At 39.2% G+C, this 25,570-nt stretch overlaps 1 protein-coding gene across 4 annotated transcripts in view; it reads left to right on the forward strand.

Annotated features, from left to right (window-relative positions):
* Window positions 1–1,837: 1,837 nt before the first annotated feature.
* Window positions 1,838–25,570, forward strand: part of KLHL2 (kelch like family member 2) — a 124,189-nt gene continuing 100,456 nt past the window's right edge. For 2 of the 4 annotated variants that reach the window (XM_007471530.1, XM_007471529.1), the window contains exons 1-2: window positions 1,838–2,008; window positions 11,477–11,602. Coding sequence is in view for 2 of the 4 variants with exons in the window: in XM_007471529.1 (XP_007471591.1) it covers window positions 11,565–11,602 (38 nt within the window). In the remaining 2 variants the exon portion in view is untranslated. Of the gene's footprint in view, window positions 2,009–9,593; window positions 9,605–11,476; window positions 11,603–25,570 lie in introns of those variants that run through there. The other 2 variants (XM_007471532.1, XM_007471531.1) reach the window with 2 other exon arrangements.

Raw genomic sequence — 25,570 nt, forward strand, 5'->3', positions numbered from 1 at the left:
GCGTCACCGCGCGGTGTGCGGGGAGGATCCTCCGCCGGGGAGCGGGAGTCTCGGGAGGGCCGAGCATCCGCGGGATGGAGACACAGGATGCGCGCGAGGCCGTCGGAAAAGGAAGCTGCAAGTACAGACGCCGGTGCCGAGAGGAATTCCACTCAGCTTGCCTGCTTCTCCGAATTCCTAGCAAAATTCTGTCCGAGGAGCTTGCACATCACTCGGAACGAGCCGAGCTGCGGCTGTACAGGGCATGTGACCTCTTTTACCTGGCACTGCAGAAAATCATATCCAGAAATCACAGCATCTTCTGTTTCTTTGGCACCCTGGGCGAGTTAGTGTACGACCTGTCAGGCACAGGTGTCTTTTTCCTTAGTACCCAAGTACAGTCAAGACCACCTGCGACAAAATTGTTTCCAGAAATAAGCTGAACAATTATGTGGAAGACATTGAAGATATTGCATTATTCAATACAAGATTTTTTTTTTTTAGCATTTTGTTAAAAGTGGACTATAAATCCCCAGGAATTTTGAACATTTCAATTTTGATTTGCTTTCCTTAGTTTAACCTTTATGAAGTAACAAGAGCCCTTTGAATCTGACTTTTCAAACCGCCAAAAAAATCTCATTCTAAGAACCGTGTACCTTTTCATGACAGCTCATTCTTGGAGCTTTATTGTTTTTCGCTTAGATTTGGCCAGCTTCACTCCAGGGCAGTTGTATCACACCAGCCTCTTGTGGCTATTTGGCAGAATACCAGCCAAAATATAAGTATTTGGCTTGGGCTGAAATTTTTTTTGATGTTGAGTCTTTTTAGGAGCACTCATAGGATTCTGGCACTTTTTAAAAGTGCCTTACAGAAATTTTAGCTTGAGTGGAACAGGTCATGGAAATTTAAGGAGTACCTACGACTGTTGAATTGACCCTCCTGGGCTGGTAGGAATAAGAGCTCAGTTGCTTGGTGGTGGCTGTCGCTTTGAAGACTTTGTCATCTGGTCATGTTCTTCAGCAGGTTCGGGAAGGCTCCTGAACCTCTAGGAAACATGATGGTGGATTGTTAGCATCATGTGTGAGCACAGCATCAGCACATGAGTTCTGCCCAGGCTCAGAGGCACGCAAGGCAGGAAATGCTACTTGTCTATAGACAACACATAGTATACAGGGTATCCCACATAGGATGATATTTGTCGTAAACCTGCCCCCTTTATATCAGTTTCCTGCAGTCCCTGTTTTGCTTCTGGAGCAGAGGGAACTAAAGGAAAGAAAAAGGGGACCTTAGAATGCAGGTGAGAAAAGGGTGTGGAAAAGCAGGCTCTGGAGGGAGGGAGGAAGGAGAGATATTAAAAATCATTTAAATAGAGATAATTAAAATGAAATAAATGTGTGCATGCAAATATTGATAAAGTGAATCTAAGACATCAACTAATCAGAATTTTGGTGTTCAGCACAGTTCTTTGCTATTGAGACTTCATCAGTAGTGCTGGAACAATGAGAGACTGAGATGTAATGGAAAGCCTGAATGCCAACAGGGATGAAAGAATAGTTAAAACCAAAACCCAAAAAACTCTGTTCAGCCATGGGTGGCTGAAGTTGGTGAGACTTTTGTTTCTGTTCATTTAATGGTAAATACAAATAGGTTTTGTTTTCATTTGGTCTATCTAGGAGTAGCCCTAATTCCAGAACTATAGTGTTTTTTTACCTTTCTGTGCATCAGAATAGTTTTTCTTCCCACCTCTTGACCTATTTGCCTCTACTCCCAATAATTTTTTTTCCTTCCACACTGAATCATGGGTTCTGGATTTGAGAAATGGCAGTTCTTGGGCAAGGAGCTTTGTCAGGCCTCACTGTGCTAAAGCTTAGTTAGGTCAGAGGCCAGTGCAAGTTATTGGGCGGGCTCAGCTTTTCATAAGGTTAGATTTTTAGCTTGAGCTTAAAGGCAAAGAAAGTTGTTTGAGGTGGGCTTAAAGTGCCTTGGATGATGTGGTGGAAGCAGGGACTCAGATCCTCTTTGCATAAATGTCTGTTTATTAATTCATTCCTTCTGCAAATGTTTGCATGCTAGTTTCTCCCTGGCACTGAGTGTGATACTTTTGCTTGCCCTTCTCTTTTAACAGCCAGTTTTGCATGATTTTCACATCCCACCTTGCTCCCTTTCAGCCTGTTAGACATTGTCTTGGAGGGATGCAGGTGACTATTAGTCCAGGCTCCCTAGTTCCTTCAGATGGGCTTGTTGAGATTAGGTTTTTTAAATTTCTTCTGCTCTTTTTACTCCTTGCCTTCATGTTCTTCTCATCCTTTTTGATTCTCATGTTGATTGTCATGGGCTTTATATCTCTCTTATTTTTTGCATCCTTGAGTGTATGTGGCTTTTAGATTCTCCTGCATTTTCGGATCTGGGTGATATTAAGACCATGGGACATTTGCCTGATTGAACCTGAAAAGTGTTCAGCTAAAATTATATGTAGGTTAGCAAAGGAGTTGTCTCAGGCAGTAAACTGAGATGTGTGAAAGGAATTGTAAACTGATCAGCCCTGACCTCAGGAATGTTTTATACATTATAGCTTTTATAGTTATTTTTGTAAAGGATTTTCATAATTACTAAGTTGAAGGAAGACTGTGAGTATAGGACAGAGTGCATCCCTTTGACCTCACTGAAAAGTTTTCTTGGCCTTCATTTTCCTACTGGCCCTCTTTCACAAGTTGGCTTTCTCCCTGTAGGCCTTGCTTTTTTGCTTTTCCAAACATGCCTCAGATATACAGCCATGTCTTTTTTCAGTGCGTTCCACATCACTGGAAGCTCTTGAGCGTTAGAGATGTTCAGCATAGGCAGACAAACATCTTGTTGACTGTATTCTAAGGGATTTAGGCAGCAGAAAATTAGTTGGATTAGAGTACAGATTCTCATATTTTTGGATTTCACTGACTGTAAAATTAAAAAAAAACTGAAGTCCAACATAGAATTGCTAAGTTTTTTGTTTAGCCAAGTTAAAAAAAAAAAGATAAAATTATCAACTATCATTATCTTTTTGTAAAAGAAAGGACATTTTAGTGCCCCTCCCCAAATACAGAGAAGTACATAATCTCAGGCCAAAGGATAGTTCTTAAATTGAATACATTTAGTTTTATGAAAACTTACTACATTGCCCTCATTTTGTCACAGATCAATAAAAAGTTCATTGAAACCTGATGTTTGCGATCCACTGGATCAGATGACCTTTCATGTTCATTCTAATTCTAAGATTTAATTACTATGAATTTGGAACTTTGGCATGGGTTACCCCAGTATTCATTTGTTTGCCTTTTATAACCATTTGGAATGTATTCTTGTTTTTGTTTAACTAGTCCTAAGTGTAAATTGGGCATCTCTCTGACCATAGGTGAATCTCCTTAATGACAGACAAAGACGTTTAAAATATTCAGGAACGATAATGGCCCACATGGTGATGTTGAAAGAAGACGTGTGCATCAACATGTGTTGAAGTGTCATATATAAGGAAAATTTTGAGGTGCATTTGGGAACTTGAGAAGTGGATTCTGAAAATAGGTAGCATTTATGTAGTAGTCTCTGATTCTGGGAAATCACTCCTCCCCCTCCCACCAAATAGTCCTAAACCTCTTGTTTCTAATTTACATTTTCTTATGCACATAGTAGGCATCAGTAAATATTAGTAAGTGTGCTTTTGTGAAGGTGACTGTACATCTACTCAGCTGTGGTTGTTACGGAACTGCACAAAGAGTGTTTATGAAAGCAAGTGAAATTCTTAAGATCAGGCGGAAAGTTCTTTCAAGGTGATACAGAGAATGGAAATTGCCTTTCAGATGCTCTTCTATAGAATTCTACCAAATTCTAGATGTATTTACTGTTTACAATGAGTGAGTTCAGGTTTTTTATTCATATTTATTGGTTGCCTTCGGTGACCAGGCTTTGGGAATATCTCAGAAAACAAAACGAAGTCCTTTTCCTCATGGTTGAAACTGACAGTAAACAAATACATGATACAGTTACTGTAGTGGGTGGGTCTGTGTACTTAGTGTTGTGTGCTTTTCTGTCTCGAATTTCAGGCTATGGGCATTTGCTAAAGTATTTTTTGACCAGTTCTTTTCACTGATCCTGCCTTGAAAAACAGGCCCTTGCTTGCCATGACACTACTTTTTCTTGGTTTCCTGCTCTAGTTTTTAGGTTGTTAAAGGTGATTTACTTTACTTATTTTATTACTTTATCTCATTTAATCTTGTCAGCAACCTACCTTATGAAGTGTAGGTCTCTTGTTATTATTAGTTTTCAGAGGTTAAGTTAAATTCCCAAGCTTATCAAGTAGAGGAGAAACTGGGACTCTAATCTCTCTCTGTTGATTGCTTTTTTGGCTTACATGGCTTCTGTTCGTTGGCAGTAGCTGTTTCTCCCAGATGCAGGCCTTGGCCAATTCTTCTTTTCAGTCGACTATTAATCACTAAGTCGTGGCTTCATCTGTATCTTAAGCCTGGGCTCTAGATCTGTGCCTCAGTTTTGAAATTTGCGCTTCTTACGGAACATCTACCCTTAGCTTCTTACGGAACATCTACCCTTAGCTCATCATATTCAACATGTCTAAAACTGAGTTTTCATAATCTTTGTTCTCAAACTGACTTCCCTTTATAACATCTCCACTTAGTGGAATAATCATTCTTCTGGTCCTGGATACACAAAGCCTTGTAATAGTCTTTGATTTCTCTTTCTTTCATCATCCTCCACATTTTATCAGCTCCCAGGAACTGTACAGTGTTGGTTTCAAGTGTCCATTCTGATTGCTGATACTCTGATGATACTCAAGGTTTCATCCCTTGATACCTGGCTTATTTCTCCTGTTGAACTCTTAGGTATTCTCTCATCACCTTTCAGTCCACCTATTGTTTTGACCCCCCACCCCCCACCCCTGCAACATCGAGTCAAGTCAAACACTTAACAAAACCATATATCTCAGCCAGGAAGTCTCAGCCCTCCATCATTTTGGCCTTATCTTATATGTTCACAATCATTATGTGCCTTAACCTCCCAAGGTAAAGTATACCTTATCACAAGCCAGGAGTCTCCAGCCTTTTCCTATCCTGTCCTCAGTTAAAACAACTTAGAATTCCTCCAAGGCCCAGTTGGAGCCCCATCCCCTTCACAAAGTCTTCCTTGTATACATCAACTCATTCTAGCTCCTCTTTGCAATTTCTATACTATTTATAATTGGTAGCGCGTAATCTTGCACTTGTGTACGGACTTCGTGCCATTCCCTGGTGGTTTCTGAAGTGCCTCCTCAATTGGCTGGTAACTGGAGAAGGTTTCAGTGTTCAGCATCCTAATCCCTCACCCTGCTTAGTATAGGGCAGCAATGGGCTAGGCAGTGCTTACCTACTTGGTTTATTAACAGTGGTGGTGGTCTGGAGTATTTCCAATAACTTTTAATTTAATGTTGCAATTAAAAATGAAGAAGCCCAAGAAAATCCATTAAAATGTATCTCCATGTTCAGTTTAGCTCCTAACCCCAACATTTTTCTTCTTAACTGTGTTTACATTCACATAGTATTTAGTGCTTATACAGCTCCTGAGGCAAGTAGGTGAGGTGTCACTATCTTTGACTTGCATATTACATTTCCTATTAGACAGGTCTGTGGAATAACAAAAACCTTATTTTATAAGTACACAGTCTGAGGCCCAGAGAGGCTAAGGGACTAATCCAAGGTCACTTGGTTAGTATCTGCAGGCTAGGACTGCAGTTCAAGTCTTCCAGCTGATTTTGCTCCTCTTCCAGTGCCTTTTCATCAAATGCTGGAAAATGTAGCCCAGTCAACTGAATATGCCAAGTCATAGTGCTGCCCCCTTACCAGCCAAGTGATGGTAATAGGAAAAGTGACAAAGGAAAGGTCAGAAATGAGAGTGATAAAAGACATGGAAATGTTTGAAATGGATCATCAACCTTCTCCTTCCTATTTTAGCACCTCACAGATATCCCACTCTGACAATGCTCTGTTAATTGTTCATAACATATGCTTTAAAATAAGACTGATCTTGCATAAGACCTGCTTTTAACCTGGTCGCTTTCCTGGTAGTAGTCACTGTCAAGGACAGAAAGTGCCAGGTTGTCCTCTGTTTGTCACGTAGGTTAGAAGGAGCGGGGTTGAACTGAAGCAGAGCATTTTACAGCTCTGTTGTTCTAGCATCAGAGAGCTTCGTCACCTCTGCACCTCAGAGTCGCAGCTACCTCCTCCTGCCGGTGTTTCTCTCGAAGGCCACGTCCTGGTCCTGGGGGAGGACAGGGTGAAGGCCCCCCTCCATCCTCTGGAAGGTTCAGCACTCCGCTTTAAGTGCTAAGCTGTTTTAGTAAAATTGAGCATGGCCAGCTTTTCTAGACTTTTCCTTTCCAGCTCTGGGAAATTGGAAACATAACTTTTAGCAATACATGTACTATACTAATGTATTCAGTGGCATTGTTATGATGTTGTCTGTACGGTGTTCTGTGACTGGATAGGAGTTTTTTTATCTCACAAGATGCTTCATATTCAGTTCTAAAGGTCTGTGTACTGAAGGTCTAATTCAAGTTCTTACATGTCTGTAGGGCAGACATTAACATTATTTGGTAATATGACCATATGTTCATTGATTACAGTTAGTCTGCTGGGTCTGTACCTAATAAAAATGTAAATTCCAAGCACTTGAAAAAAATTTGCAGAGCAGGTCTTTTTGCATGTAGCTAATTGCAAAGACTGAAAGCACAACTCTACCACAAACCAAAATGTTTCCAGTGGAGAAAGCCTCCCACTTTTACAACCTCTAAGTAATAAGGTGGTTATTTGGGTGAGGTGAAGGATGTGAGTGTATTTTGTTAGGAAACTGTAGAGTGGCACAACAAGTATTAAAGTATGAGTTATGGTTGAATCTCTACTTCTTATATCCTGGACTTGTTATGGGAGCAATGTTCTTATGATAATCAGCTTCCAAATGCAAATTTAGCTCGGAAGACAGCAGAGAAAATAGAAGAGATATAAAGTAATGGAGAACTTGATAGCAGTATAGCATGGATGGTGACTTTGAAAACATCAGCTGCTGACGTGAACTTGGCAGAAATTTATAAGTAATGGTGGGTGACTCATTGCAAGCAGGGGAGTCTTGCAGCTTTTGAGGTGAACAGGCAAAGGGGAGAGTAGAGATGGTGGCCACCCAGAGGCTGAGTATTTGTCCTGAATGTGAAAATGTCTGGTCCCCTGTTAAATTTTTCAGCTGCATCATTCACATGGCTTATACAGCATTATTTCCACCAGAAAACCTTGAAAACATAAACAACCTCTATTTCCTAAAGTGTTTGTTCTCAATCTGAGATGATTGTCCTGTGGTGGGAGGTTAAGTGGGTGGTGGGGCATATTACATCACCCTCTTTTTAAAAAAATCATACATAGCTGTCTTTTCCCCCTACTCCTGGAGATGCTGTCATTCTGGTATGCCTAGACCTGTAAAAAGGGCTTTGCCTGAATCTTCACATGAAGAGGGATGGTTATGGGTAGTTTAGAAAAATTGCTTGGGTCATGTGGTCCTTCTGTCCCCTCCATTGGAAATCACTATTCCAGAGCAAATAATATGCATCTAAAGAAACTGTATGTTGTTTCTAAGATGTTCTCAGAATTTTTGCAGGAGGTTTAAACCTTTGGTTGGTTATGGAATCTTGACTGTTGGAAGGAGACAGCCCTTATTAGAGTCTTTGCCTCCTCTCTTGAGAATTCAGTTATTGGCAGTAGTGTGTTCTTAGGCAGAGTTAGAAAGTTACCCGGTCTGAGAAGCCAACCTTGCCTACAGCTGGGAATTTGTAGAAGAGTCAGTTGTGGAAGGAAGGCTTTTGGATTATCTGTTAGCAGTGTTCTGGGATCCAAACCCTTGAACCCTCAATTATTGTAGAATATGTGTTGTAACAACAGGCTGTTGGGTAGTTTTAACACTGGTTATGGGATGTAGAGTTGGGGGAAAGACTTAAAAGTGAAAGAACCTTGAAAAAGTATTTCCTCCAGATAGTTTAAAGAAGACGGTTCTCATAGTGAGGAGCTTTTCTGGAAAAGGCTAGCCCTTCGCTTCACAAGGGAAGCAGGGAGGTGTAACTGTACTTATGGTGTAACTTAAAAGGTAAACCTTTCCCTCCCACTTGGTTGCTTTCTAGTGGATGTTCATCTTCCACATCTGTAATTTTAGACATGATGTATCATTTTCTGTTAGTTCTGCTTCTGAAGGAGAGACATCTGACACAAAACCATATAGGAATTAGAAAATTGTGGAAAGGACTTCAGTGTTGAAAATGTAGACATGTGGCAGGGTGCTGCATTTGTAAGGGGTTCTCAGTACAGAGAACACTTGAAAGAATGCGGTGTTACTTCTTATTTATTCCTTTAAGCCTTCGAATGGAATCTTTTCTTTGCAGTTTCTGGAGAAGTGGGAGCTAAAAATATTTAGCTTTAAGAAAAAAAGCAGCAGTATAAACATTGGTTGTTGTATGGTATCTGTCTTAAAGTTAATTCTTTAGTGCAGGAAGTTTTAATTCCCAATTTCTTAAGCAAATATGAACACTCTTGACTCTTAATGATATTCTTCGTAGGGCAGAGTTACTTTCGTTTCCATTCTGAGCATTGAAAGGCCTTCTATGATAGTTTTGCCAGTCCTCGATACTATCTATATTTTCCCTCTGTTGTAAACTTAAGTAATTAAATTTGAAGCAGATATAAATATCATTAACTTGCTACATATGTGGATATTCGGTGTTACGTGGTCAGAAAGTTTGTGTAGGTTGCTTATGTCTACATAATTTCCCCTTTTCCTACTGTTTTCTTAATGAAAAGGTGGTGGAAATGGCATTATGAGAATATGTCTTATACTAAAAAGTGTGTCCCCACTTCCCTCTGCCAGATCTGGATGTTCTTTCTTTCTTGGCTTCTAGCTCTTTTTCTTAGGCCGGGTGTAACTCATCCCTCTATGCGTGTGCGCGTGTGCACACGGCCACAAGGAGTAGAGCGCACCGTCCCATTCTCCCACTCCAGCCGTGGACTCACCCACTGGAGGCAGCAATGGCACTAATTCATTTGTAAGGTCCCTTTAGAAACTCATTTGGTGGGGTAGCACCTCTGATGTCCATTTCTAGTGGGTGAGCCCTCAAAGGATCAGGTACCCCTCAATAAGTGTTGATTCTGGGGGAGGGGGAACGAGCAAGGATAACTTCTGTGGTTAATGCTGGGTTATCTTAATGTTCAAGTACCCGAGTTTCATGGCTTCATGTACTACATTTCTGTCTCCAGCTAGATTTTTTTCTCTCAAATTCTAGACTCCTGTAGTCATCTGCCAATTTGAGAACATCTTCACTTGGAAGTCTGATATCTTAAAACCAACATGTGTAAAAACCGAGCCCTTGATCTTCCAACTTCCAGACTGGTTCTATCTGCAGCCTCCTCCATTCAGTTAATGGAAAGTCAATGCTTCTAGCTACTCAGGCCAAAAAACTTGGAGTTATTCAGACTTCACTGACATGGCACATGCCTTCTGTCAACAGATCTTATTAGCACTCCTTTAAAATATATCCAGAACAAAGACACTTCTCATCACTGCTCCTGCCTCCACTGCTGCTATGCTGTTCTGAGCCACTGTCATCTCCTCCTGCATTACCCTTCTCAGTAGCTTCCCTCTTTTCATCTTTGACCCATAGAGACTATTCTCAACCAGCAGCCAAAATGATCCTTTGAAAACATAAGTTGAGTTATGTCACTGTTCTGCAGTACCTTGCCATTTCACTCAGGGTAAAAGCTAGTGTACCCAGATTGTTTTCTGCCTCAATCTCTTTATCTGTTATATGGGGATAATAATAGTAATTAGCTCACTCAGGGTAAAAGCTAGTGTCCTACATGATCTGTACTCCCCCCTCCAGCCCTGCTCTCATGTCCTGGAACACACGAGGTGCATACTGGCCTTTGCTCTAGTTATTCCTTCTGTCTGGGCCTTCTCCCCCGTCCTGGTCCTCATTCTAATCTCAGTTCTCAATTTGGCCTGCCCTGATCACCCTGTTTAATACTGCAAGTTCCATCACTCCATCACCATCACCCCCATACTCCTCATTCTCTTTACCTGGCCCTCTTTCTTTTTTCCGTAGTTCTTAACTTCTAACGTGCCACTTACTCTACTGGTCTGTGTGTGTATTGTCGATGCCCCCCACCCCCGCCCGCCCCCCGACTCCAAGCTCCCTGAGGACAGGGATTTTTATTTTGTTTATTGATATATTCCTCGTGCCTAGAATAGTGCTTTGTACATAGTTGGCACTCAAAAATTATTTGCTGAATTAATAAAATAATATTTAAAGAATGAATTATTCTTTCAGAAATGGGTCAGGAAAGGAAGAGGTGTGAAAAGAAATGGTGCAATAAATAATGATGTTTGCCTTTTGTTCTTTGTGTGATGTATATACAAGTATGATTTTTTTAGGCTTAATTTGGTATCCTAATTTATTAAACTTTAATAGCTTTATTAAGGTATAATTTACATACCATAAAATTTACCTATTATAATTGTGATCGTAGTAAATTTCTAGAGTTGTGCAACCATCTCCTCAAAAAGTTCCTTTTGTCCGTCCATATGCAGTTAACCCTCCCCACAATGGCACCCTGATTTCATTTGTTAATTTTTTCGCTCCCAGATTTTGAAAGAATAATTTATACAGCAATACAAACATAGCTTTGTACTCTTAAAAATTACACATTTAAATATAATATTAACTATCCATTGCTTAATGTAGGAAATGGTTTTGAACATTAGTGAAAAGAATGGCCTTGAGGGTCAGACTAGCTGCACTCTTATCAGCTCTACCATTTACCCAGATTGTTTTCTGCCTCAATCTCTTTATCTTTATATGGGGATATGGGGATAATAATAGTAATTAGCTCACAGAGTTGTTGTGAGGATTAAACAAACAATGAAAGAAAATTTAGTACAGTGTTTGCCTTAAAGTTAATACTCAGTAAACAGTTAAAGTAGGTCCAAAGTATATGGGGTGAATAACCTTGCAGGTAGAAAACAAAATTCAAATCAGATTCTAAGCTTCTGAAGTGTGTGTAAAATACGACCCAGTTCCTGTCTTGGTTTGTAAATAGGCCCACTGCAGAATGTAAAAGCAGGTTAATTTCCAACAGAGAAAATCATTTCTCAGCATTTCTTTTGAAGGTATCTGCTAAACCATGTTTACTGAATTTTCTGTGCCCATCTTTGAGAGAGCTTTGAAACCAGGGAGGTAATTATCTACTTCTACTTTTTTGTTTAAACCACAGTGACCATCAGAAAGTGTTCTGAATTGTGTTTTAGTCGTGGGTTGAAAAATGCCGTGAGACTTCCTCTAAATGAGGGGGGGAGAAGGGCATTCATTGTATCTCTTGTAGCCTGATAAGTCTAACTAAACTATCTTTAATAAGATCTTTTTCTGTGTTTTGTTATTTTCTTTTATGTACAGATGCACAAAGCAGGGTCATCAGAAGCCTCTCGATTCAAAAGATGATAATACCGAAAAACACTGCCCGGTGACAGTGAATCCTTGGCATATGAAGAAAGCTTTTAAAGTCATGAATGAATTAAGAAGGTATTATTACGTTAACATACCTTATTTTTCACTATAAAGTGAATATATTCCCCACCCCTCATTTTTGCTTTGTTTGATACAGAGAACATTTAAAGCTTTTTCTGCAAGTTTTTTAAAGGAAGGAAGAGAGCAAAAAATTTATCAGAAGTGTGAGTGGTATAAGGCTGCTCTGTCCAATATGGTAGCCACTAGCCACATGTGGCTAGTCTGAATTGAGGTGCTCTGTAAGTGGAAAATACATAATGGATTTTCAAGACTAACTACCAAAAAAAAGTAAAATATTTATTAATAAGTTTTAAAAATAATACATTTTGAAATGATATCAATTATTCTAATTTTGGATATTTTGGGTTAAATAGAATTTTACTTAATTCCATTAAATAATTTCACTTGTTTTTATTTTTAAATGGGATTACTAGAGAATTCTGACTTGCATTATATTTCTGTTGGACTGGCTGGTCTAGGGTCTCTAACTTATCATTGCAAAGCATATGAAGACTTTTATTAAAATTTTTTTTATTGAATAGTTAATTTATAACATCATATTAGTTCCAGGTATACAACATAGAGACTCAACATTTTTATAGATTATACTCCACTTAAAGTCACCACAAAATAATGCGTATATATCCTTATGGCCTATCCATTTTATACATGGTAGTTTGTACCTCTCAGTCAAATCCACTACCCCCATCCTGCCTCTCCCAGTCTTCTCCCCACTGGTAACCACCTGTGAGTCTGTTTCTGTTTTGCTATATTCACTAGTTTGTTTTCTTTTTTAGATTCCACATATATAGAATATTTTTCTTTCTCTGACTTATTTCATTTAGCATAATACCCTCTAGACCCATCCATGTTGTTGCCAATGGCAGAATCTCATTCCTTTTTATGGCTGAGTAGTATTCCATTGTGTGTATATACCACATCTTTATTCATTCAACTGTTGATGGACACTTAAGTTGCTTCTACATCTTGGCTATTGTAAATAATGCTGCTCTGTACATTCAGATGCGTGTATCTTTTAGAATTAGTGTTTTCATTTTCTTCGGATGTATACCCAGGATTAGAATTGCTGGTAGTTCTATTTTTTTGAGAAACCTCCATAGTGTTTTCTGTAGTGGCTGTACCAAGTTATATTCCCACCAACAGTGTAAGAGTGTTTCCTTTTCTCCACATCTTTGTCAACATTTGTTATTTGTAGATTTTTTGATGATAGCCATTCTGACAGGTGTGAGGTGATATCTCATTGTGGTTTTGATTTGCTTTTCTATGAAAATTACAGAGGTTGAGCATCTTTTCATGTGTCTGGCCATTTGTGTGTCTTCTTTGGAAAATGTCTCCTCAGGTCTTCTGCCCATTTTTTAATCAGATTGTGATTTTGATATTGAATTGTATGAACTGTTTGTGTATTTTGGTTATTAACAGCTTATCAGACGTATCATTTGCAAATATTTTCTCCCATTTAGTAGGTTGTCTTATCATTTTGTCAATGATTTCCTTTGCTGTGCAAAAGCTTTTAAGTATAATTAGATCCCATTTGTTTATTTTTGCTTTTGTTTGTTTTGCCTTAGGAGACAGACAAAAAAAATATTGCTATGATTTGTGTCAAAGAGTGTTCTGCCTATGTTTTTTTCTAGGTGCTTTATGGTTTCGGGTCTCTATTTAGTCTTTAATCCATTTTGAGTTTATTTTTATATATGGTTTGAGAAAATGTTCCACTTTCATTCTTTACATGTAGCTGTTCAGTTTTCCCAGCACCACTTGTTGAAGAGACTGTCTTTTCTCCATTGTATATTCCTGCCTCCTTTGTTGTACATTAATTGACCATAGATGGGCAATTCTTTATTCTGTTCCACTGATCTATGTTTCTGTTTTTGTGCCAATACCATGCTGCCTTGATTATGGTACTTTTTAGTCAGGGAGTGTGATACCTCCAGCTTTGTTCTTTATTTCTCAAGACTGCTTTGACTGTGCAGGGTCTTTTGTGGTTCCATATAAATTTTAGGATTATTTTTCCTAGTTCTGTGAAAAATGTTATGAGTATTTTGATAGGGATTGCATTAAATTTATAGATTGCTTTGGGTAGTGTGGACATTTTAACAATATTAATTCTAATCTATGTACATGGGCTGTCTTTTCATTTCTTTGTATCATCTTCTTTTCCTTCATCAATATTTTATATTTTCAGAGTGTAGGTCTTTCACCTCCTTGGTTAAGTTTATTCTTAGGTATTTTATTTTTTTTGGTGTGATTTTGAATGGGGATTGTTTTCTTACTTTCTCTGATAGTTCATTATTAGTATATAAAAAAGCAACAGACTTCCATATATTAATTTTGTCTCCTGCAAATTTACAAAATTCATTTGTTAGTTTAATATTTTATTGGTGGAGACTGTTAGCGTTTTCTATATATAGTATCATGTCATCTGCAAGTAGTAACAGTTTTACTTCTTCCCTTCCAATTTAGATTCCTTTTATTTCTCTTTCTTTTCTGATTGCTGTGGCTAGGACTTCCAATACTATGTTAAATAGAAGTGGCAAGAGTGAGCATCCTTGTCTTGTTCCTGATTTTAGAAGAAAAGCTTTCAGCTTTAGTCATTGAGTATTATGTTGGCTAACGGTTTATCATAAATGGCCTTAATTATGTTGAGATATGTTTCCTCTGTACCCACTTTGGTGAGAGTTTTTATCATGAATGGATGTTGAATTTTGTTGAATACTTTTTTTGCATCTATTGAGGTGATCATGTGATTTTTATCCTTCCTTTTGTTAATGTGGTATATCACACTGATTTATGGGTGTTGGACCATCCTTGCATCCCTGAAATAAATTCCACTTGATCGTGGTATATGATCCTATTTATATATTGTTGAATTCGGCTTGGTAATATTTTGTTGAGGATTTTTGCATCTATATTCATCAGATATATTGGCCTGTAATTTTCTTTTTTTGTAATATCTTTTTCTGATTTTGGTATCAGGGTAATTAATGGTGGCCTTGTAGAATGAATTTGGGAGTGTTCAATCCTCTTTAATTTTTTGGAATAGTTTGAGAAAGATAGGTATTAGCTCTTCTTTATATGTTTGGTAGAACTACCCTGTGAAGCCATCCTGTCCTGGACTTTTGTTTGCTGAGAGTTTTTTTTTTTTATTACAGATTTAATTTCATTACTAGTGATTGGTCTGTTCAAATTGTCTGATTCTTCTTGATTCAGTCTTGGCAGTTTGTATGTTTCTGGAAATTTGTCCGTTTCTACTAGGTTGTCTGACTTGTTAGCATATAACTGTTTGTAGTATTCTCTTATGATTTTTTTATATCTGTGGTATAGGTTGTTATTTCTCCTCTTTCAGTTTTTATTTTATTTGAGTCCTCTCTTCTTGCTGGTGAGCCTGGCTGAAAGTTTTATCAATTTTGTTTACCTTTCAAAAAAGCTCTTGGTTTCATTGTTTTTTGTTTGCTTTTTTTTTGGTTTGTTTAGTCTCTGTTTTACTTATTTTCTCTTTGATCTTTATTATTTCCTCCCTTCTGATGACTTTGGGCTTTGTTAGTTCTTCTTTTTTTAAATTCCTTTAGATGTAGATTAGGTTGTTTGAGATTTTTCTTTTTTCTTGAGGAAGGCCTGTATCACTATAAACTTCCCTCTTAAAACTGCTTTTGCTGCATTCCATAGATTTTGAAAAGTTGTGTTTCCATTTTCATTTGTCTTAAGGTATTTTCTGATTTTCTCTTTGGTTTCTTTATTGACCCATTGGTTTTTTTAGTAGCATGTTTAGTCTCCATGTGTTTGTGCTTTTCCCATTTTTCTTTTTGTATTTGATTTCTTGTTTCATACTGTTGTGGTTGGAAAAAATGCTTGATATAATTTGTGTCCTCTCAAATTTGTTGAGACTTGTCTTGTGGCTTAGCATGTGATCTATCCTGGAGAACATTCCATGTGTACTTGAAAAAAGTACATTCTGCTGTTTTGGATGGAATGTCTTGTCTTGTAAATATCTTTTAAGTCCAACTGGTCCAATGTGGTATTTAAGACAACTGTTTCCTTATTGATTTTTGTCTGGATGATCTGTCCATTGATGTCAGTGGGGTGTTAAAGTCCCCTCCTATTATTGGATTATTGTCAACATCTCCCTTTATGTCTGTTAATATTTGCTTTATATATTTAGGTGCTCCTGTATTAGGTGCATATATGCTAATGAGTGTTACATCCTGTTCTTGTGTTGATCTCTTTATTTATAATGTCCTTCTTTGTCTTTTGTTATAGACTTTGTTTTAAAGTCTGCTTTGTCTGATATGAGTATTTCTACTCCTGCTTTCTTTTCATTTCCATTTGCATGAAATATAAGAAAACTTTTAGACAGAGAAAAATGTAAATCTCTCTTTGGTGGTGGTGGTGGTAGTGTTAGTAATTTGGGGGAGTAGTGACCTGCCCATTGCTAAGTAATTCTCAAATATGTTAAGAGTCACTGCAATGAAAGAGTGACTTTAAAAGTTGATTGAAAAACGAGTAGCTTTTTTTTAATTAAAAGACTAATGTATGTATTAACAGGCTTGGTTTTATTTTCTTAGCATTTTGTGAAAGACATATATTTTCCCATCATTCCCTTTGTGAAAGTACATATATTTAAAAGCTTGGGCTAAGAAGGGAGTGACTTAAACTTTCCTTTAATCTCTCTATGCTGTATCTTCCTGAAAGCTCATCCTTTTTTTTTGTTCCATCATTTGTTTGTTTCTTCTTTAATTAAAGATTCAGTAAATATTCATCTGCTGGGTGCTGGAGATACAATGGTAAGCCAAAACAGACATGGCTGCTACCTTCATGGGGCTTATGATTGACTGCAGGAAGCAAGCATTAATCAAAGATCACACAAATAATTTACTGTAAATTTTAATGGCAGTAACTGCTACAGGGAGGGCTATGAAGTTCGATAACAGTGGTCAGGGAAAGCTTCCCTGAGAAGATAAGAATAATTGTGCTGAGATCAAAAGGAAAAGAGAAGTAAGGAAATGAAGTCAGGCATAGGGAATGGCAGTGTCCAAGTCTTGTGGTGGGAGTGAGCTAGCCTCCTGGAGGAACTGAGGGGTAGCTGGAGTGCAGAAGGCTGGGGGGTCATGGCAGGAGAGGAGGCTGAGTGAGCAGGTGAGGGCCAGCATTCTTAGAGCCTTCTGCATTTTGGTCTTTGTTAGGAGTTGCCGTGGGAGAAGCCATTGGAGAGTTTTAAGCAGGGATGTGACATGATCAGATCAGATTTGTATTTTGAAAAGAACACACTGGCTGCTGGGTGGAGAGTGGATTGGAGAGAGAGAAATAAGAGAAAATTAAACTAAATAATGGATATTAGATTTGTTTCCTAGTGCTGCTCTGACATCAGTTTCAGTAAGTAGGTTTTCATTTAGCTTTTGGGAGAAAATATAGCTGGGGTAATCCAGCAGGTCTGCCCATGCTGTTTCAGTTAATCTCGTTGCAAAAGTAGTTATTAGAATGTAAAATGCAGTGGTTATTAGGTGACACTGAAGGAAAAGTAAGAAAAATAGTCTGGTTATTTTGAGACATTTTCTTTTTCTTTGAAAAATCTAGAAAGACTGACTTTTAATAGGTCGATTCACGTTACTTTTCCCCCCACTTCATGGGGCTGGTAGCCAGACCTTCCACTGACGTGCAAGTGGGCCCCTGTTGACGAAGGTCTCAGTCACTAAACTACAGGGAGGGCCACACCTAGCTCTCCTTCCTGAGGTGAATGACCCGAGTTTTTGGACAAACTCTTTGGCCTTGGGCCAGTTGTTTTACTTTTCTGAGCCTTAACTATAAAATGAGGGGAGTGGATGGAGTGCAGTCTAACGTTCATTGCGGCTCTGACGTTCTTTTGGCCTGTGAGGTTTTTTCCTGCTTCCCTGCATGTGGTGCACCTTGTCTCATCCTGGGATTACTTAGCTGTAGCCGTCATTCAGTTGTTTGTACCATTTTGGGGGTGAGCAGTATGGCTGTGGAACAGTATGTTTTTGATCTTTGTGTTGCACCATTTCAGTAGCTAGCATGTAACCAGGCTAATAGTTGATGCTGATTTTCAGAACGAAGAATGACCTTTGAATAGCTGAGTCTTGGCTGCCACATCCACAACAAGGATTATTTTAATGAAGTCAACGACTGCTAGTGTTTTAAAAAATGAACTCTCTTTGAGGCTCATCAGCACTTTTTTTTTAAATGTCATTCCCTTTTCTCTTACCCCTTATTGCCAATTTTATGTAATTCTGTTTTTTTTGTTGTTTTATTTTGCGGTATGTGGGCCTCTCACTGTTGTGGCCTCTCCCATTGCGGAGCACAGGCTCCAGACGCGCAGGCCCAGCGGCCCTGACTCACGGGCCCAGCCGCTCCGCGGCACGTGGGATCTTCCCGGACCAGGGCACGAACCCGTGTCCCCTGCATCAGCAGGCGGACTCTCAACCACTGCGCCACCAGGGAAGCCCTGTAATTCTGTTTTTTTTTAAAATAAATTTATTTATTTATTTTTTGGCTGTGTTGGGTCTTCGTTGTTGTGCGCAGGCTTTTCTCTCGTTGCGGTTACTGGGGGCTACTCTTTGTTGCAGTGCGTGGGCTTCTCTTGTTGCGGAGCACAGGCTCTAGGAGTGCGGGCTCCGTAGTTGTGGCTTGCGGGTTCTAGAGCGCAAGCTTGGTAGTTGTGGCACATGGGCTCAGTTGCTCTGTGGCATGTGGGATCTTCCCGGACCAGGGATTGAACCCGTGTCTCCTGCATTGGCAGGCAGATTCCTAACCACTGCGCCACCAGGCAAGTCCCAGTAATTCTTAAAACAAACAAAAAAACAAAATCTCTGAAGAAACCTACTCCTTGTACAGCTGAAAATCTTTTGTTATTTCCTGTCCTTGCGTCAACTTCCTGCTGCCAGAAATAGGTAGCTGAGAGTGGCTTCCTGACTTCTGGGAAGGGAGGACTTCCTTTTTCTCTCCATTCTGCTCTTGTTCTGTCACCTCTAATAGGTAGACTATCAGCTGTACCCTAGAGAGTGTTGTTATTAACCTTTGGCTAATGAAAGAGAAATTTTAGAAGTAAAAGTCACTTTTCTTCCAATTATACTTGGTGTAAGGTATGGTTATGGGAATAGGAGAGCAGGAGTTTTGTAAAGTTTAAGTTATAGAATTTTTTTTAATATAAATTTTATTTATTTATTTTTGGCTGCGTTGGGTCTTCGTTGCTGCGCATGGGCTTTCTCTAGTTGCGGCGAGTGGGGGCTACTCTTTGTTGCAGTGAGCGGGCTTCTCATTGCGGTGGCTTCTCTTGTTACAGAGCACGGGCTCTAGGCGTGCAGGCTTCAGTGTTGTGGCCCGTGGGCTTCAGTAGTTGTGGCTTGCGGGCTTTAGAGTACAGGCTCAGTAGTTGTGGCGCACGGGCTTAGTTGTTCCTCAGCATGTGGGATCTTTCCAGACCAGGGCTCAAACCCATGTCCCCTGCATTGGCAGGCAGATTCTTAACCACTGTGCTGCCAGGGATGCCCCAAGTTATAGAATTATAACTTGTTTAACTTAAGAATTATAATTTAAATTTATAAAAATGGAATGTTACATTTTCTTTAGTTTTTCATTTCTTTTAGACAGGCGGCCCAGTTATAGCTCTATGTCCCAGTCCAATACGAGTCTGAATAACTTGCAATTATTGGTTTTAAAAACCCTGTGGTCACTTCTAAACAGTGTAGTCAGCAAGTATTTGTAAGTACCTGGTTCTCCTTTGAAGTCAGCTAGCACGCCCAGAGGCTGTGTGGGAGCCAGAGCCAGTGTCTGACGTGGCCCCTGCCTTTTGAGTGACCTGATTGTGCAGGAGATGTAGAGAAGAGGATGAGGTGGTGGAATATCGTGTGCAAAATGTGGGTCCTGAAAAGGATTCTCACAAGAGAAATTCACAGAGGTGGTTTCGGTTGGGCCTGATAGGGATGCAGTAGGATTCATAAAAAGGACTGGAGGGGAAAGGCAGTTCCTGGTCTAGATAATTGCACAAGCTAGGGACGGGCTAAATGTAACCTGTTTGGTAAAGTGAATCAAGGAGAGTTCATGCTGGGGAGTCTGTGGAAAAGGTCAGAATTATGGCAGGCTTAAACAGTGTGATTCATTGGATTTTAATTCCAAGGACAGTGGGAATCAGTGAAGGTTTTTGAGAAAGGGTGTAGCATCGTAAGACTAATGATGTCGAGAAACAGCCTGGCAGCGTAGTGAAAGGCGAGTCTTGTACAGCAACACACCTCTGGTGGGGAATTCAGCTCTGTACATTTCCTAGGCATGGCTTGGCAGGAGGAGGAGTTTTTCAAAGCACTAACACACTGACATTTTCAAAATCAAAGCAATAGACCTTTACAGAGTGCTTACTCTATGCAACACACTGTATTGGGCCTGTGGAGCAGACAGAGAAGCAGGCTGTACCCCGGACACACATTTGCTTGAGGACATTACACCGTGAGCTTTTTGAGATGACCAAAAAGGAGCTGTCAAATTTAATGTTTTGTGTTTAAAATAAATTAAAAAAAAAAAGTCTGTTTTCTAGGATATGGGATAAGACCGGACTTGAGTTTTAAAAGTTCCAATGAGCATTACTGGGGGGCCAACCTATTATTTGTTTAGAAGAAAGCTAATATTGATCCTTAAGTTGCATTTAGGAGTTGAAACTTTTTAGCAAGGATAAGTCTTATGAAGCAGTTTGAATGTTTGCCTATATATCACACAGAAGCCATAAACATTTAGTTGTTCAGTTACAATAGCATTTCTTACATTCCAGAAGATAATTTAAACAGAAGATCCTGAATCCCTCTCTTAAGGGAATGCTTATTGTATTTTCCCCCAGGACTTTTAGCCATTGTGGACTCAGATCACTACTAGGATTATATCTGTTGTGCATCTATGAAAACTTTGAGTTTGTGGCTCTTCTTTGGTTATTTGTACTTTGTTGCTTAGGTCGCAAGTGAATTAAACAACAAACTGAAGTGAGGCTACCTTTTCATAGCTTTATATTACTGTTTTTGAAAGAGATTTAGGAAATTACACAGGGTGTGAATTTTTTTTTTATCACTAATGTATGTGTATGTATTTCTGTAGTAAAACGTTATCAGTTTCTTTTGTTTTTATATTGTACTAAAGTAGAATATAAAACATTTCTTGAAGGACAGAGCAGTTGGGAAGGGTCCCTAAATCAAGCAAACTTGTTTATTTAAGAAAGTTTAAGAGACATTTTGAAGCTAATGGTCTCAATTTAACTGGTAATCTTCTACAGTGTATCTTAAGTACTTGTGATAGATTTCTTATTAGGTGGTGTTTGTTGAGCATGGATAGAATCATTAAACATTTCAAAGACGTGAAGAATGGATGGTAGTGAATGAATTTGCTTCTGTTTCGTCTTCTCTTTCCCGCTGTGCGGTGCTGTGCTGCCTCAGGGTTTGCCTTCAGCATCCCCTCCTAAGTCAGAAAATCGGAAGATGCTACCTTGGCTGTTTTTCTTTTAAATTATTATAGCTAAGAGTATCTAGCTCATGTTTTGTTTCACCAAGTTTTTTTAAAAAGTAACTTTTAATAAGGAAGTTTTCTTTGTACATATTCTCCATTTTCTACATGTAGTCGAGCTTTTATCACACATGTTCAGAAACTCACTCCTGCCATTTCTGTTGCCCCTCTCTGAAATCCTCATCTCTACATTTTGCCTCCTCCCCATCATCTTTTCCCTGTCACTTATATCTTCTTTCACTTTATTTCTAATTATTCTTTTCGCCTCCTCTCAACTGTGACCAAGTATTCGTAGAAGTCCTCAAATTTGGAGTTGTTACCTTCCCTTCTCGACAAATACTCAGTAATGTGCTTCCCCCCCCACATCTTCCTGTGGCTTGGTTTTGTCACTTTTCCCTGTCATTCTGTTCTCTTGATTCTATGTGAGATTCTGTATTCTGGGATCCTTTTCTAGTTTAAGGCAGTTTCTAAATCACTGACTGTAGTAGATTTTCATACGAGTTTCCAAGTTGACTGTCATCCTTTCCTGCTTCCTGTTAGAAAATCTCAGCAGGTGCAAATCTGTTGAAGGGGCTGTGCTGTTTTTTAGGACTCTAATTGTGGTGGTGAATCTTAGTAAGCCCAACAGCTAGGTTTTCCCCGTGCTTCACTGCCACAGAAATTCAAATTCAAACCATCATTGTTTTAAGATGAAGAAGGTGATGGTGGTGACACTTGTTATGGAGTTGTGTTGCTCTCCAAGATTATTGACATTTTAGCTAGGTTGCATCTCCCTTGTCTGTAAATGACACTATCAGTTTTTGGAGGTTTGGTTAAATATAACTGATTTAAGTCAGTGACCAGGAAACCTTTCACCTTTAAAACAGCTTGTTTTCATTCCCCACCTCCCTTCTTTCTGAGCAGCCAGAACCTGATGAAGTAGCTGATCAGCAGCTCCGCATCTGGCTCATCCTGTGCTTCCTCACTAGGTTTTAACTTTCCTGGCTTCTGACCTCTTGCCTAACTTCTTTTTCTGTCTTGCTCTTGTTTCTTTATCCTAACACTGATGCCGCTCCAAAGATGCCTTTGGGCACATTCCGAGGCTGTGGCTTGTGTTTGCTCTGTGGAGTCTGGCTAAAGCTCATCTCAGCAGCCTAGCACCTCGGCAGTTATTCTGATTCTGCTCCATGTGGCAGGAGGTGCCTCCAGATCGCACACAGCCTGGCACCTGAGGAAGAAAGGTGGACAGATGCTATCTATGTAATCTCTCCACCACCCCCACTTCCAGTAGAAAGTAAATTCTTGTTTCGTGAAACTACCAATTATTTTAGATATCTCAGAGCCTAATGGCACATTTTACTTTAAGAAGATACACATTAGTCCCCCCTTATCCAAGGTTTTAGTTACTGTAGTCAACCACACTCTGAAAATATTAAATGGAAAATTCCAGAAATAAACAATTCATAAGTTTTAAATTGAGTACTGTTCTGAGTAGTGTGATGAAATCTCACTGTCCTGCTCCATTCTGCTTGGGACATGAATCATCCCTCTGTCCAGTGTGTCCCGGCCGTTAGCCCTCTTGGTTATCAGGTTGACTGTTGCAGTATCACAGTGCTTGTGTTCAAGTGACCATTATTTTAACTCATAATGGCCCCAAAGCACAGGAGAAGTGATGCTGGCAATTCAGATGTGCCAGAGATATGCTGTAAAGTACTTCCTTTAAGTGAAAGGGGTGAATGTTCTTGACTTAGTAAGAAAAGAAAAAGAATCATATGCTGAGGTTGCTAAAGATCTATGGTAAGAAGGAATCTTCTATCTGTGAAATAGTGAAAAAGGAAAAAGAAATTTATGCTAGTTTTGCTTTTGCACCTCAAACTATGAAAGTTACAGCCACAGGGCATGATAATTGCTTAGTTAAGATAGAGAAGGCATTAAATTTGTTTAGTAAGATATTTCGAGAGAGAGGTTACATTCACATAACTTTTATTACAGTATAGTTATCATTGTTACATTTTATTACTAGTTACTGTTAATCTCTTACTGTGCCTAATTTATAAATTGAACATTATCATGGGTATGTATGTGTAGGAAATAACATGGTACATATAGGGTTCGGTACTCTCTGTGGTTTTAGGGATCCACTGGAGGTCTTGGAATGTATCCACCATGATTATGGGAGGCTTCTATATATACAGCAGTGATAGGGTTTTCTAGTCTTAGGAATTCATTCGTTTGATATCAGAAAACCAAAGGGTGTCTAGATATATTAGGGTATGATTCATTTTCAAAGCAATTTTTTTCTTGAGAGGGACCTATTTTCATGATGTTTCACTTGGGAGATGAGTGCCTATCTTTTTTTCTGTGTCATTTGAGTTTTACATAAGGCCTGTGTAACTCCTGTTATTCTCCAGACTTGAGCTTAGGAGCAGTTTTCTTTCCAAAGCTTTCCTGTATGTTTGGGCTTGACCTGTCTCCTGTGTACTCAAACACCCCACACTTGCCCTAATAGCTATCAATTCATTTTGTAAGTACCTGTCACCTTGTCTCTTTCCCCAGCTCCACTGTAAACTCCTTGCTATCACGGACATTGTCTTGTTTACTGTGGTAAACTGACATAGTCCTTGGTGCCCAGTACGCACTTTAGATATTTGATGAATGAGTGAATAAATTCAGATTTTGCTAAGTAGCAACTTTATACCATTATTCTGTAAGACTTTTCCTTCTATAGTCCATTCCTTCATTAGATTTCACATAACAGGAATATAAACTCACCATGTAGACTTTGGGTATGGGCTGCTAAAACAAGTTTCTGTTATTTTTATTGCCGGATTTTATTTGTAGCCCTCTTCTCACCTAAAGTCACTCACCTTCTGTGAGCATGCACACTTGGAATGAAGAGGTAAGGGCCAGAGTCAACAGACACACACTGGCTGAATGATAAGAAGGTTGGTCAAATCTCTCTAGTCTGTGAGTGCTGTTTTAAAAACATGTTATTGCTAGAGACAGAAAGATAAAAAATTGAACACTAAAACTAAGCATGTCCTTGATCTATAATGTGGCATTAGACTCCATGTGACCTAACCCAGGGTGTGGCTGCATTCTGGTTTGGCAGTGTTTTTACTCTCTTAGTTAACTAACATCAGCTAATAAGCCAGGAAGGCCAAGATAATTATGTGATAGCCAGCAGGTGTTATGCTAGAAGGTTTGGATCAATGAGTAATTATAATTGAAGTTGAATGTAATCAATATGTGATTTGGAGGCATTCAAATGTAATTCCACTTGTGTTCCATCTTGAAACCAGAGCACTAGGAAGGATTATTGACAAAAGGAAAATAGACATAAAGATGCACTTGACTCACGTTTGAGCTGTGTCCAGATGACCTGGTCACCGTAGGAAACCTGGATGGCCCTGCTGACCCCAGCATCCCTCTTCTCCTTCTCGCCCATGCTTCTTGTGCCACACACCCCGTTGTGCTTTGCTGCTTCATGTCTCTGTCCAGCAGCATCTGCTGTTCTCTCTGTGTGGGGTTCTCTTGTCCTTCTCCATCCAGCTAACACTTGTGTTTAGAACTCGGCTAAGGGCAGTAGCTGCAGGACACCTTTTCTGACCTCTAGTCTGATTTAGATGCTCCCCTGTTCCCCTAGCATCTTCACTCTGGCGCTTTCCACTTTGTCCTGTAATCCTTGCATTGTCAGTCCTTTCTGCTAGTCTCCTTAATAGCAGAGATAATCTTGCAGGACTTTGTTGAATTTGATTTTTTCTAACTATTCTTGTAGTGGTAGTGCTAAAAACCCACTAAAACCGGCTCTTTTATAAACTATATATAGAACTTTAAAAAATAGCTTCTAGTATACAGTATGTCAAATAATAATTGGGTGTTGTTTCTTTCTTTCTATTCCCTGATTTATTCAAGCTTTAACAAGTCTTAAAACCACATAGCTTTAGATGGTTTTGTGAGCCAGACTCCATAGATTTGAGTCCGGGCATTGCCACTAGTGGTGACTTCAGGCTTCTTATTCATCTTTTCCTTGGTTTCCCCAGCTATACATTTTAAGGGTAAAAATCAGAATAACATGGATCTCATAAGGTTTTGGTAGGGTCTAAGTGAAATAATACATGTGGGTGGAGCTCCTATATAACACCTTCCTGAAAACACCACTGACTTCCCCCTGCTTAACTTGTGAACCCATGGAATTCATAGAATTGCAGAATGATTTTATCTGTGCAGAGCAGACTGTAGACTTTGTCAGTTTTCCACACTGATCTGGAGGAACTACAGCTGAGTGATGGCCACCTCTTGAGTCTAACACGTGACCTGCCTGATGTCTCATATGGCATCGTGACCTGTGCTTCAACTTACAGGGCACAGCATTAAAATTACATTTAATTTTATGTGTGGTAATATTTTCTGACCTTGAAGAATGAGATATTTTGCATTGGGAAAATGTTCTGGTTAAGTTAGACTTCAAATGCTCAAACGCCTTTCAAGCAGCAG

Source organism: Lipotes vexillifer, unplaced genomic scaffold, assembly GCF_000442215.2.
Source record: "Lipotes vexillifer unplaced genomic scaffold, Lipotes_vexillifer_v1.1 scaffold1208, whole genome shotgun sequence".
In the NCBI taxonomy this organism is placed as follows: domain Eukaryota; kingdom Metazoa; phylum Chordata; class Mammalia; order Artiodactyla; family Lipotidae; genus Lipotes; species Lipotes vexillifer.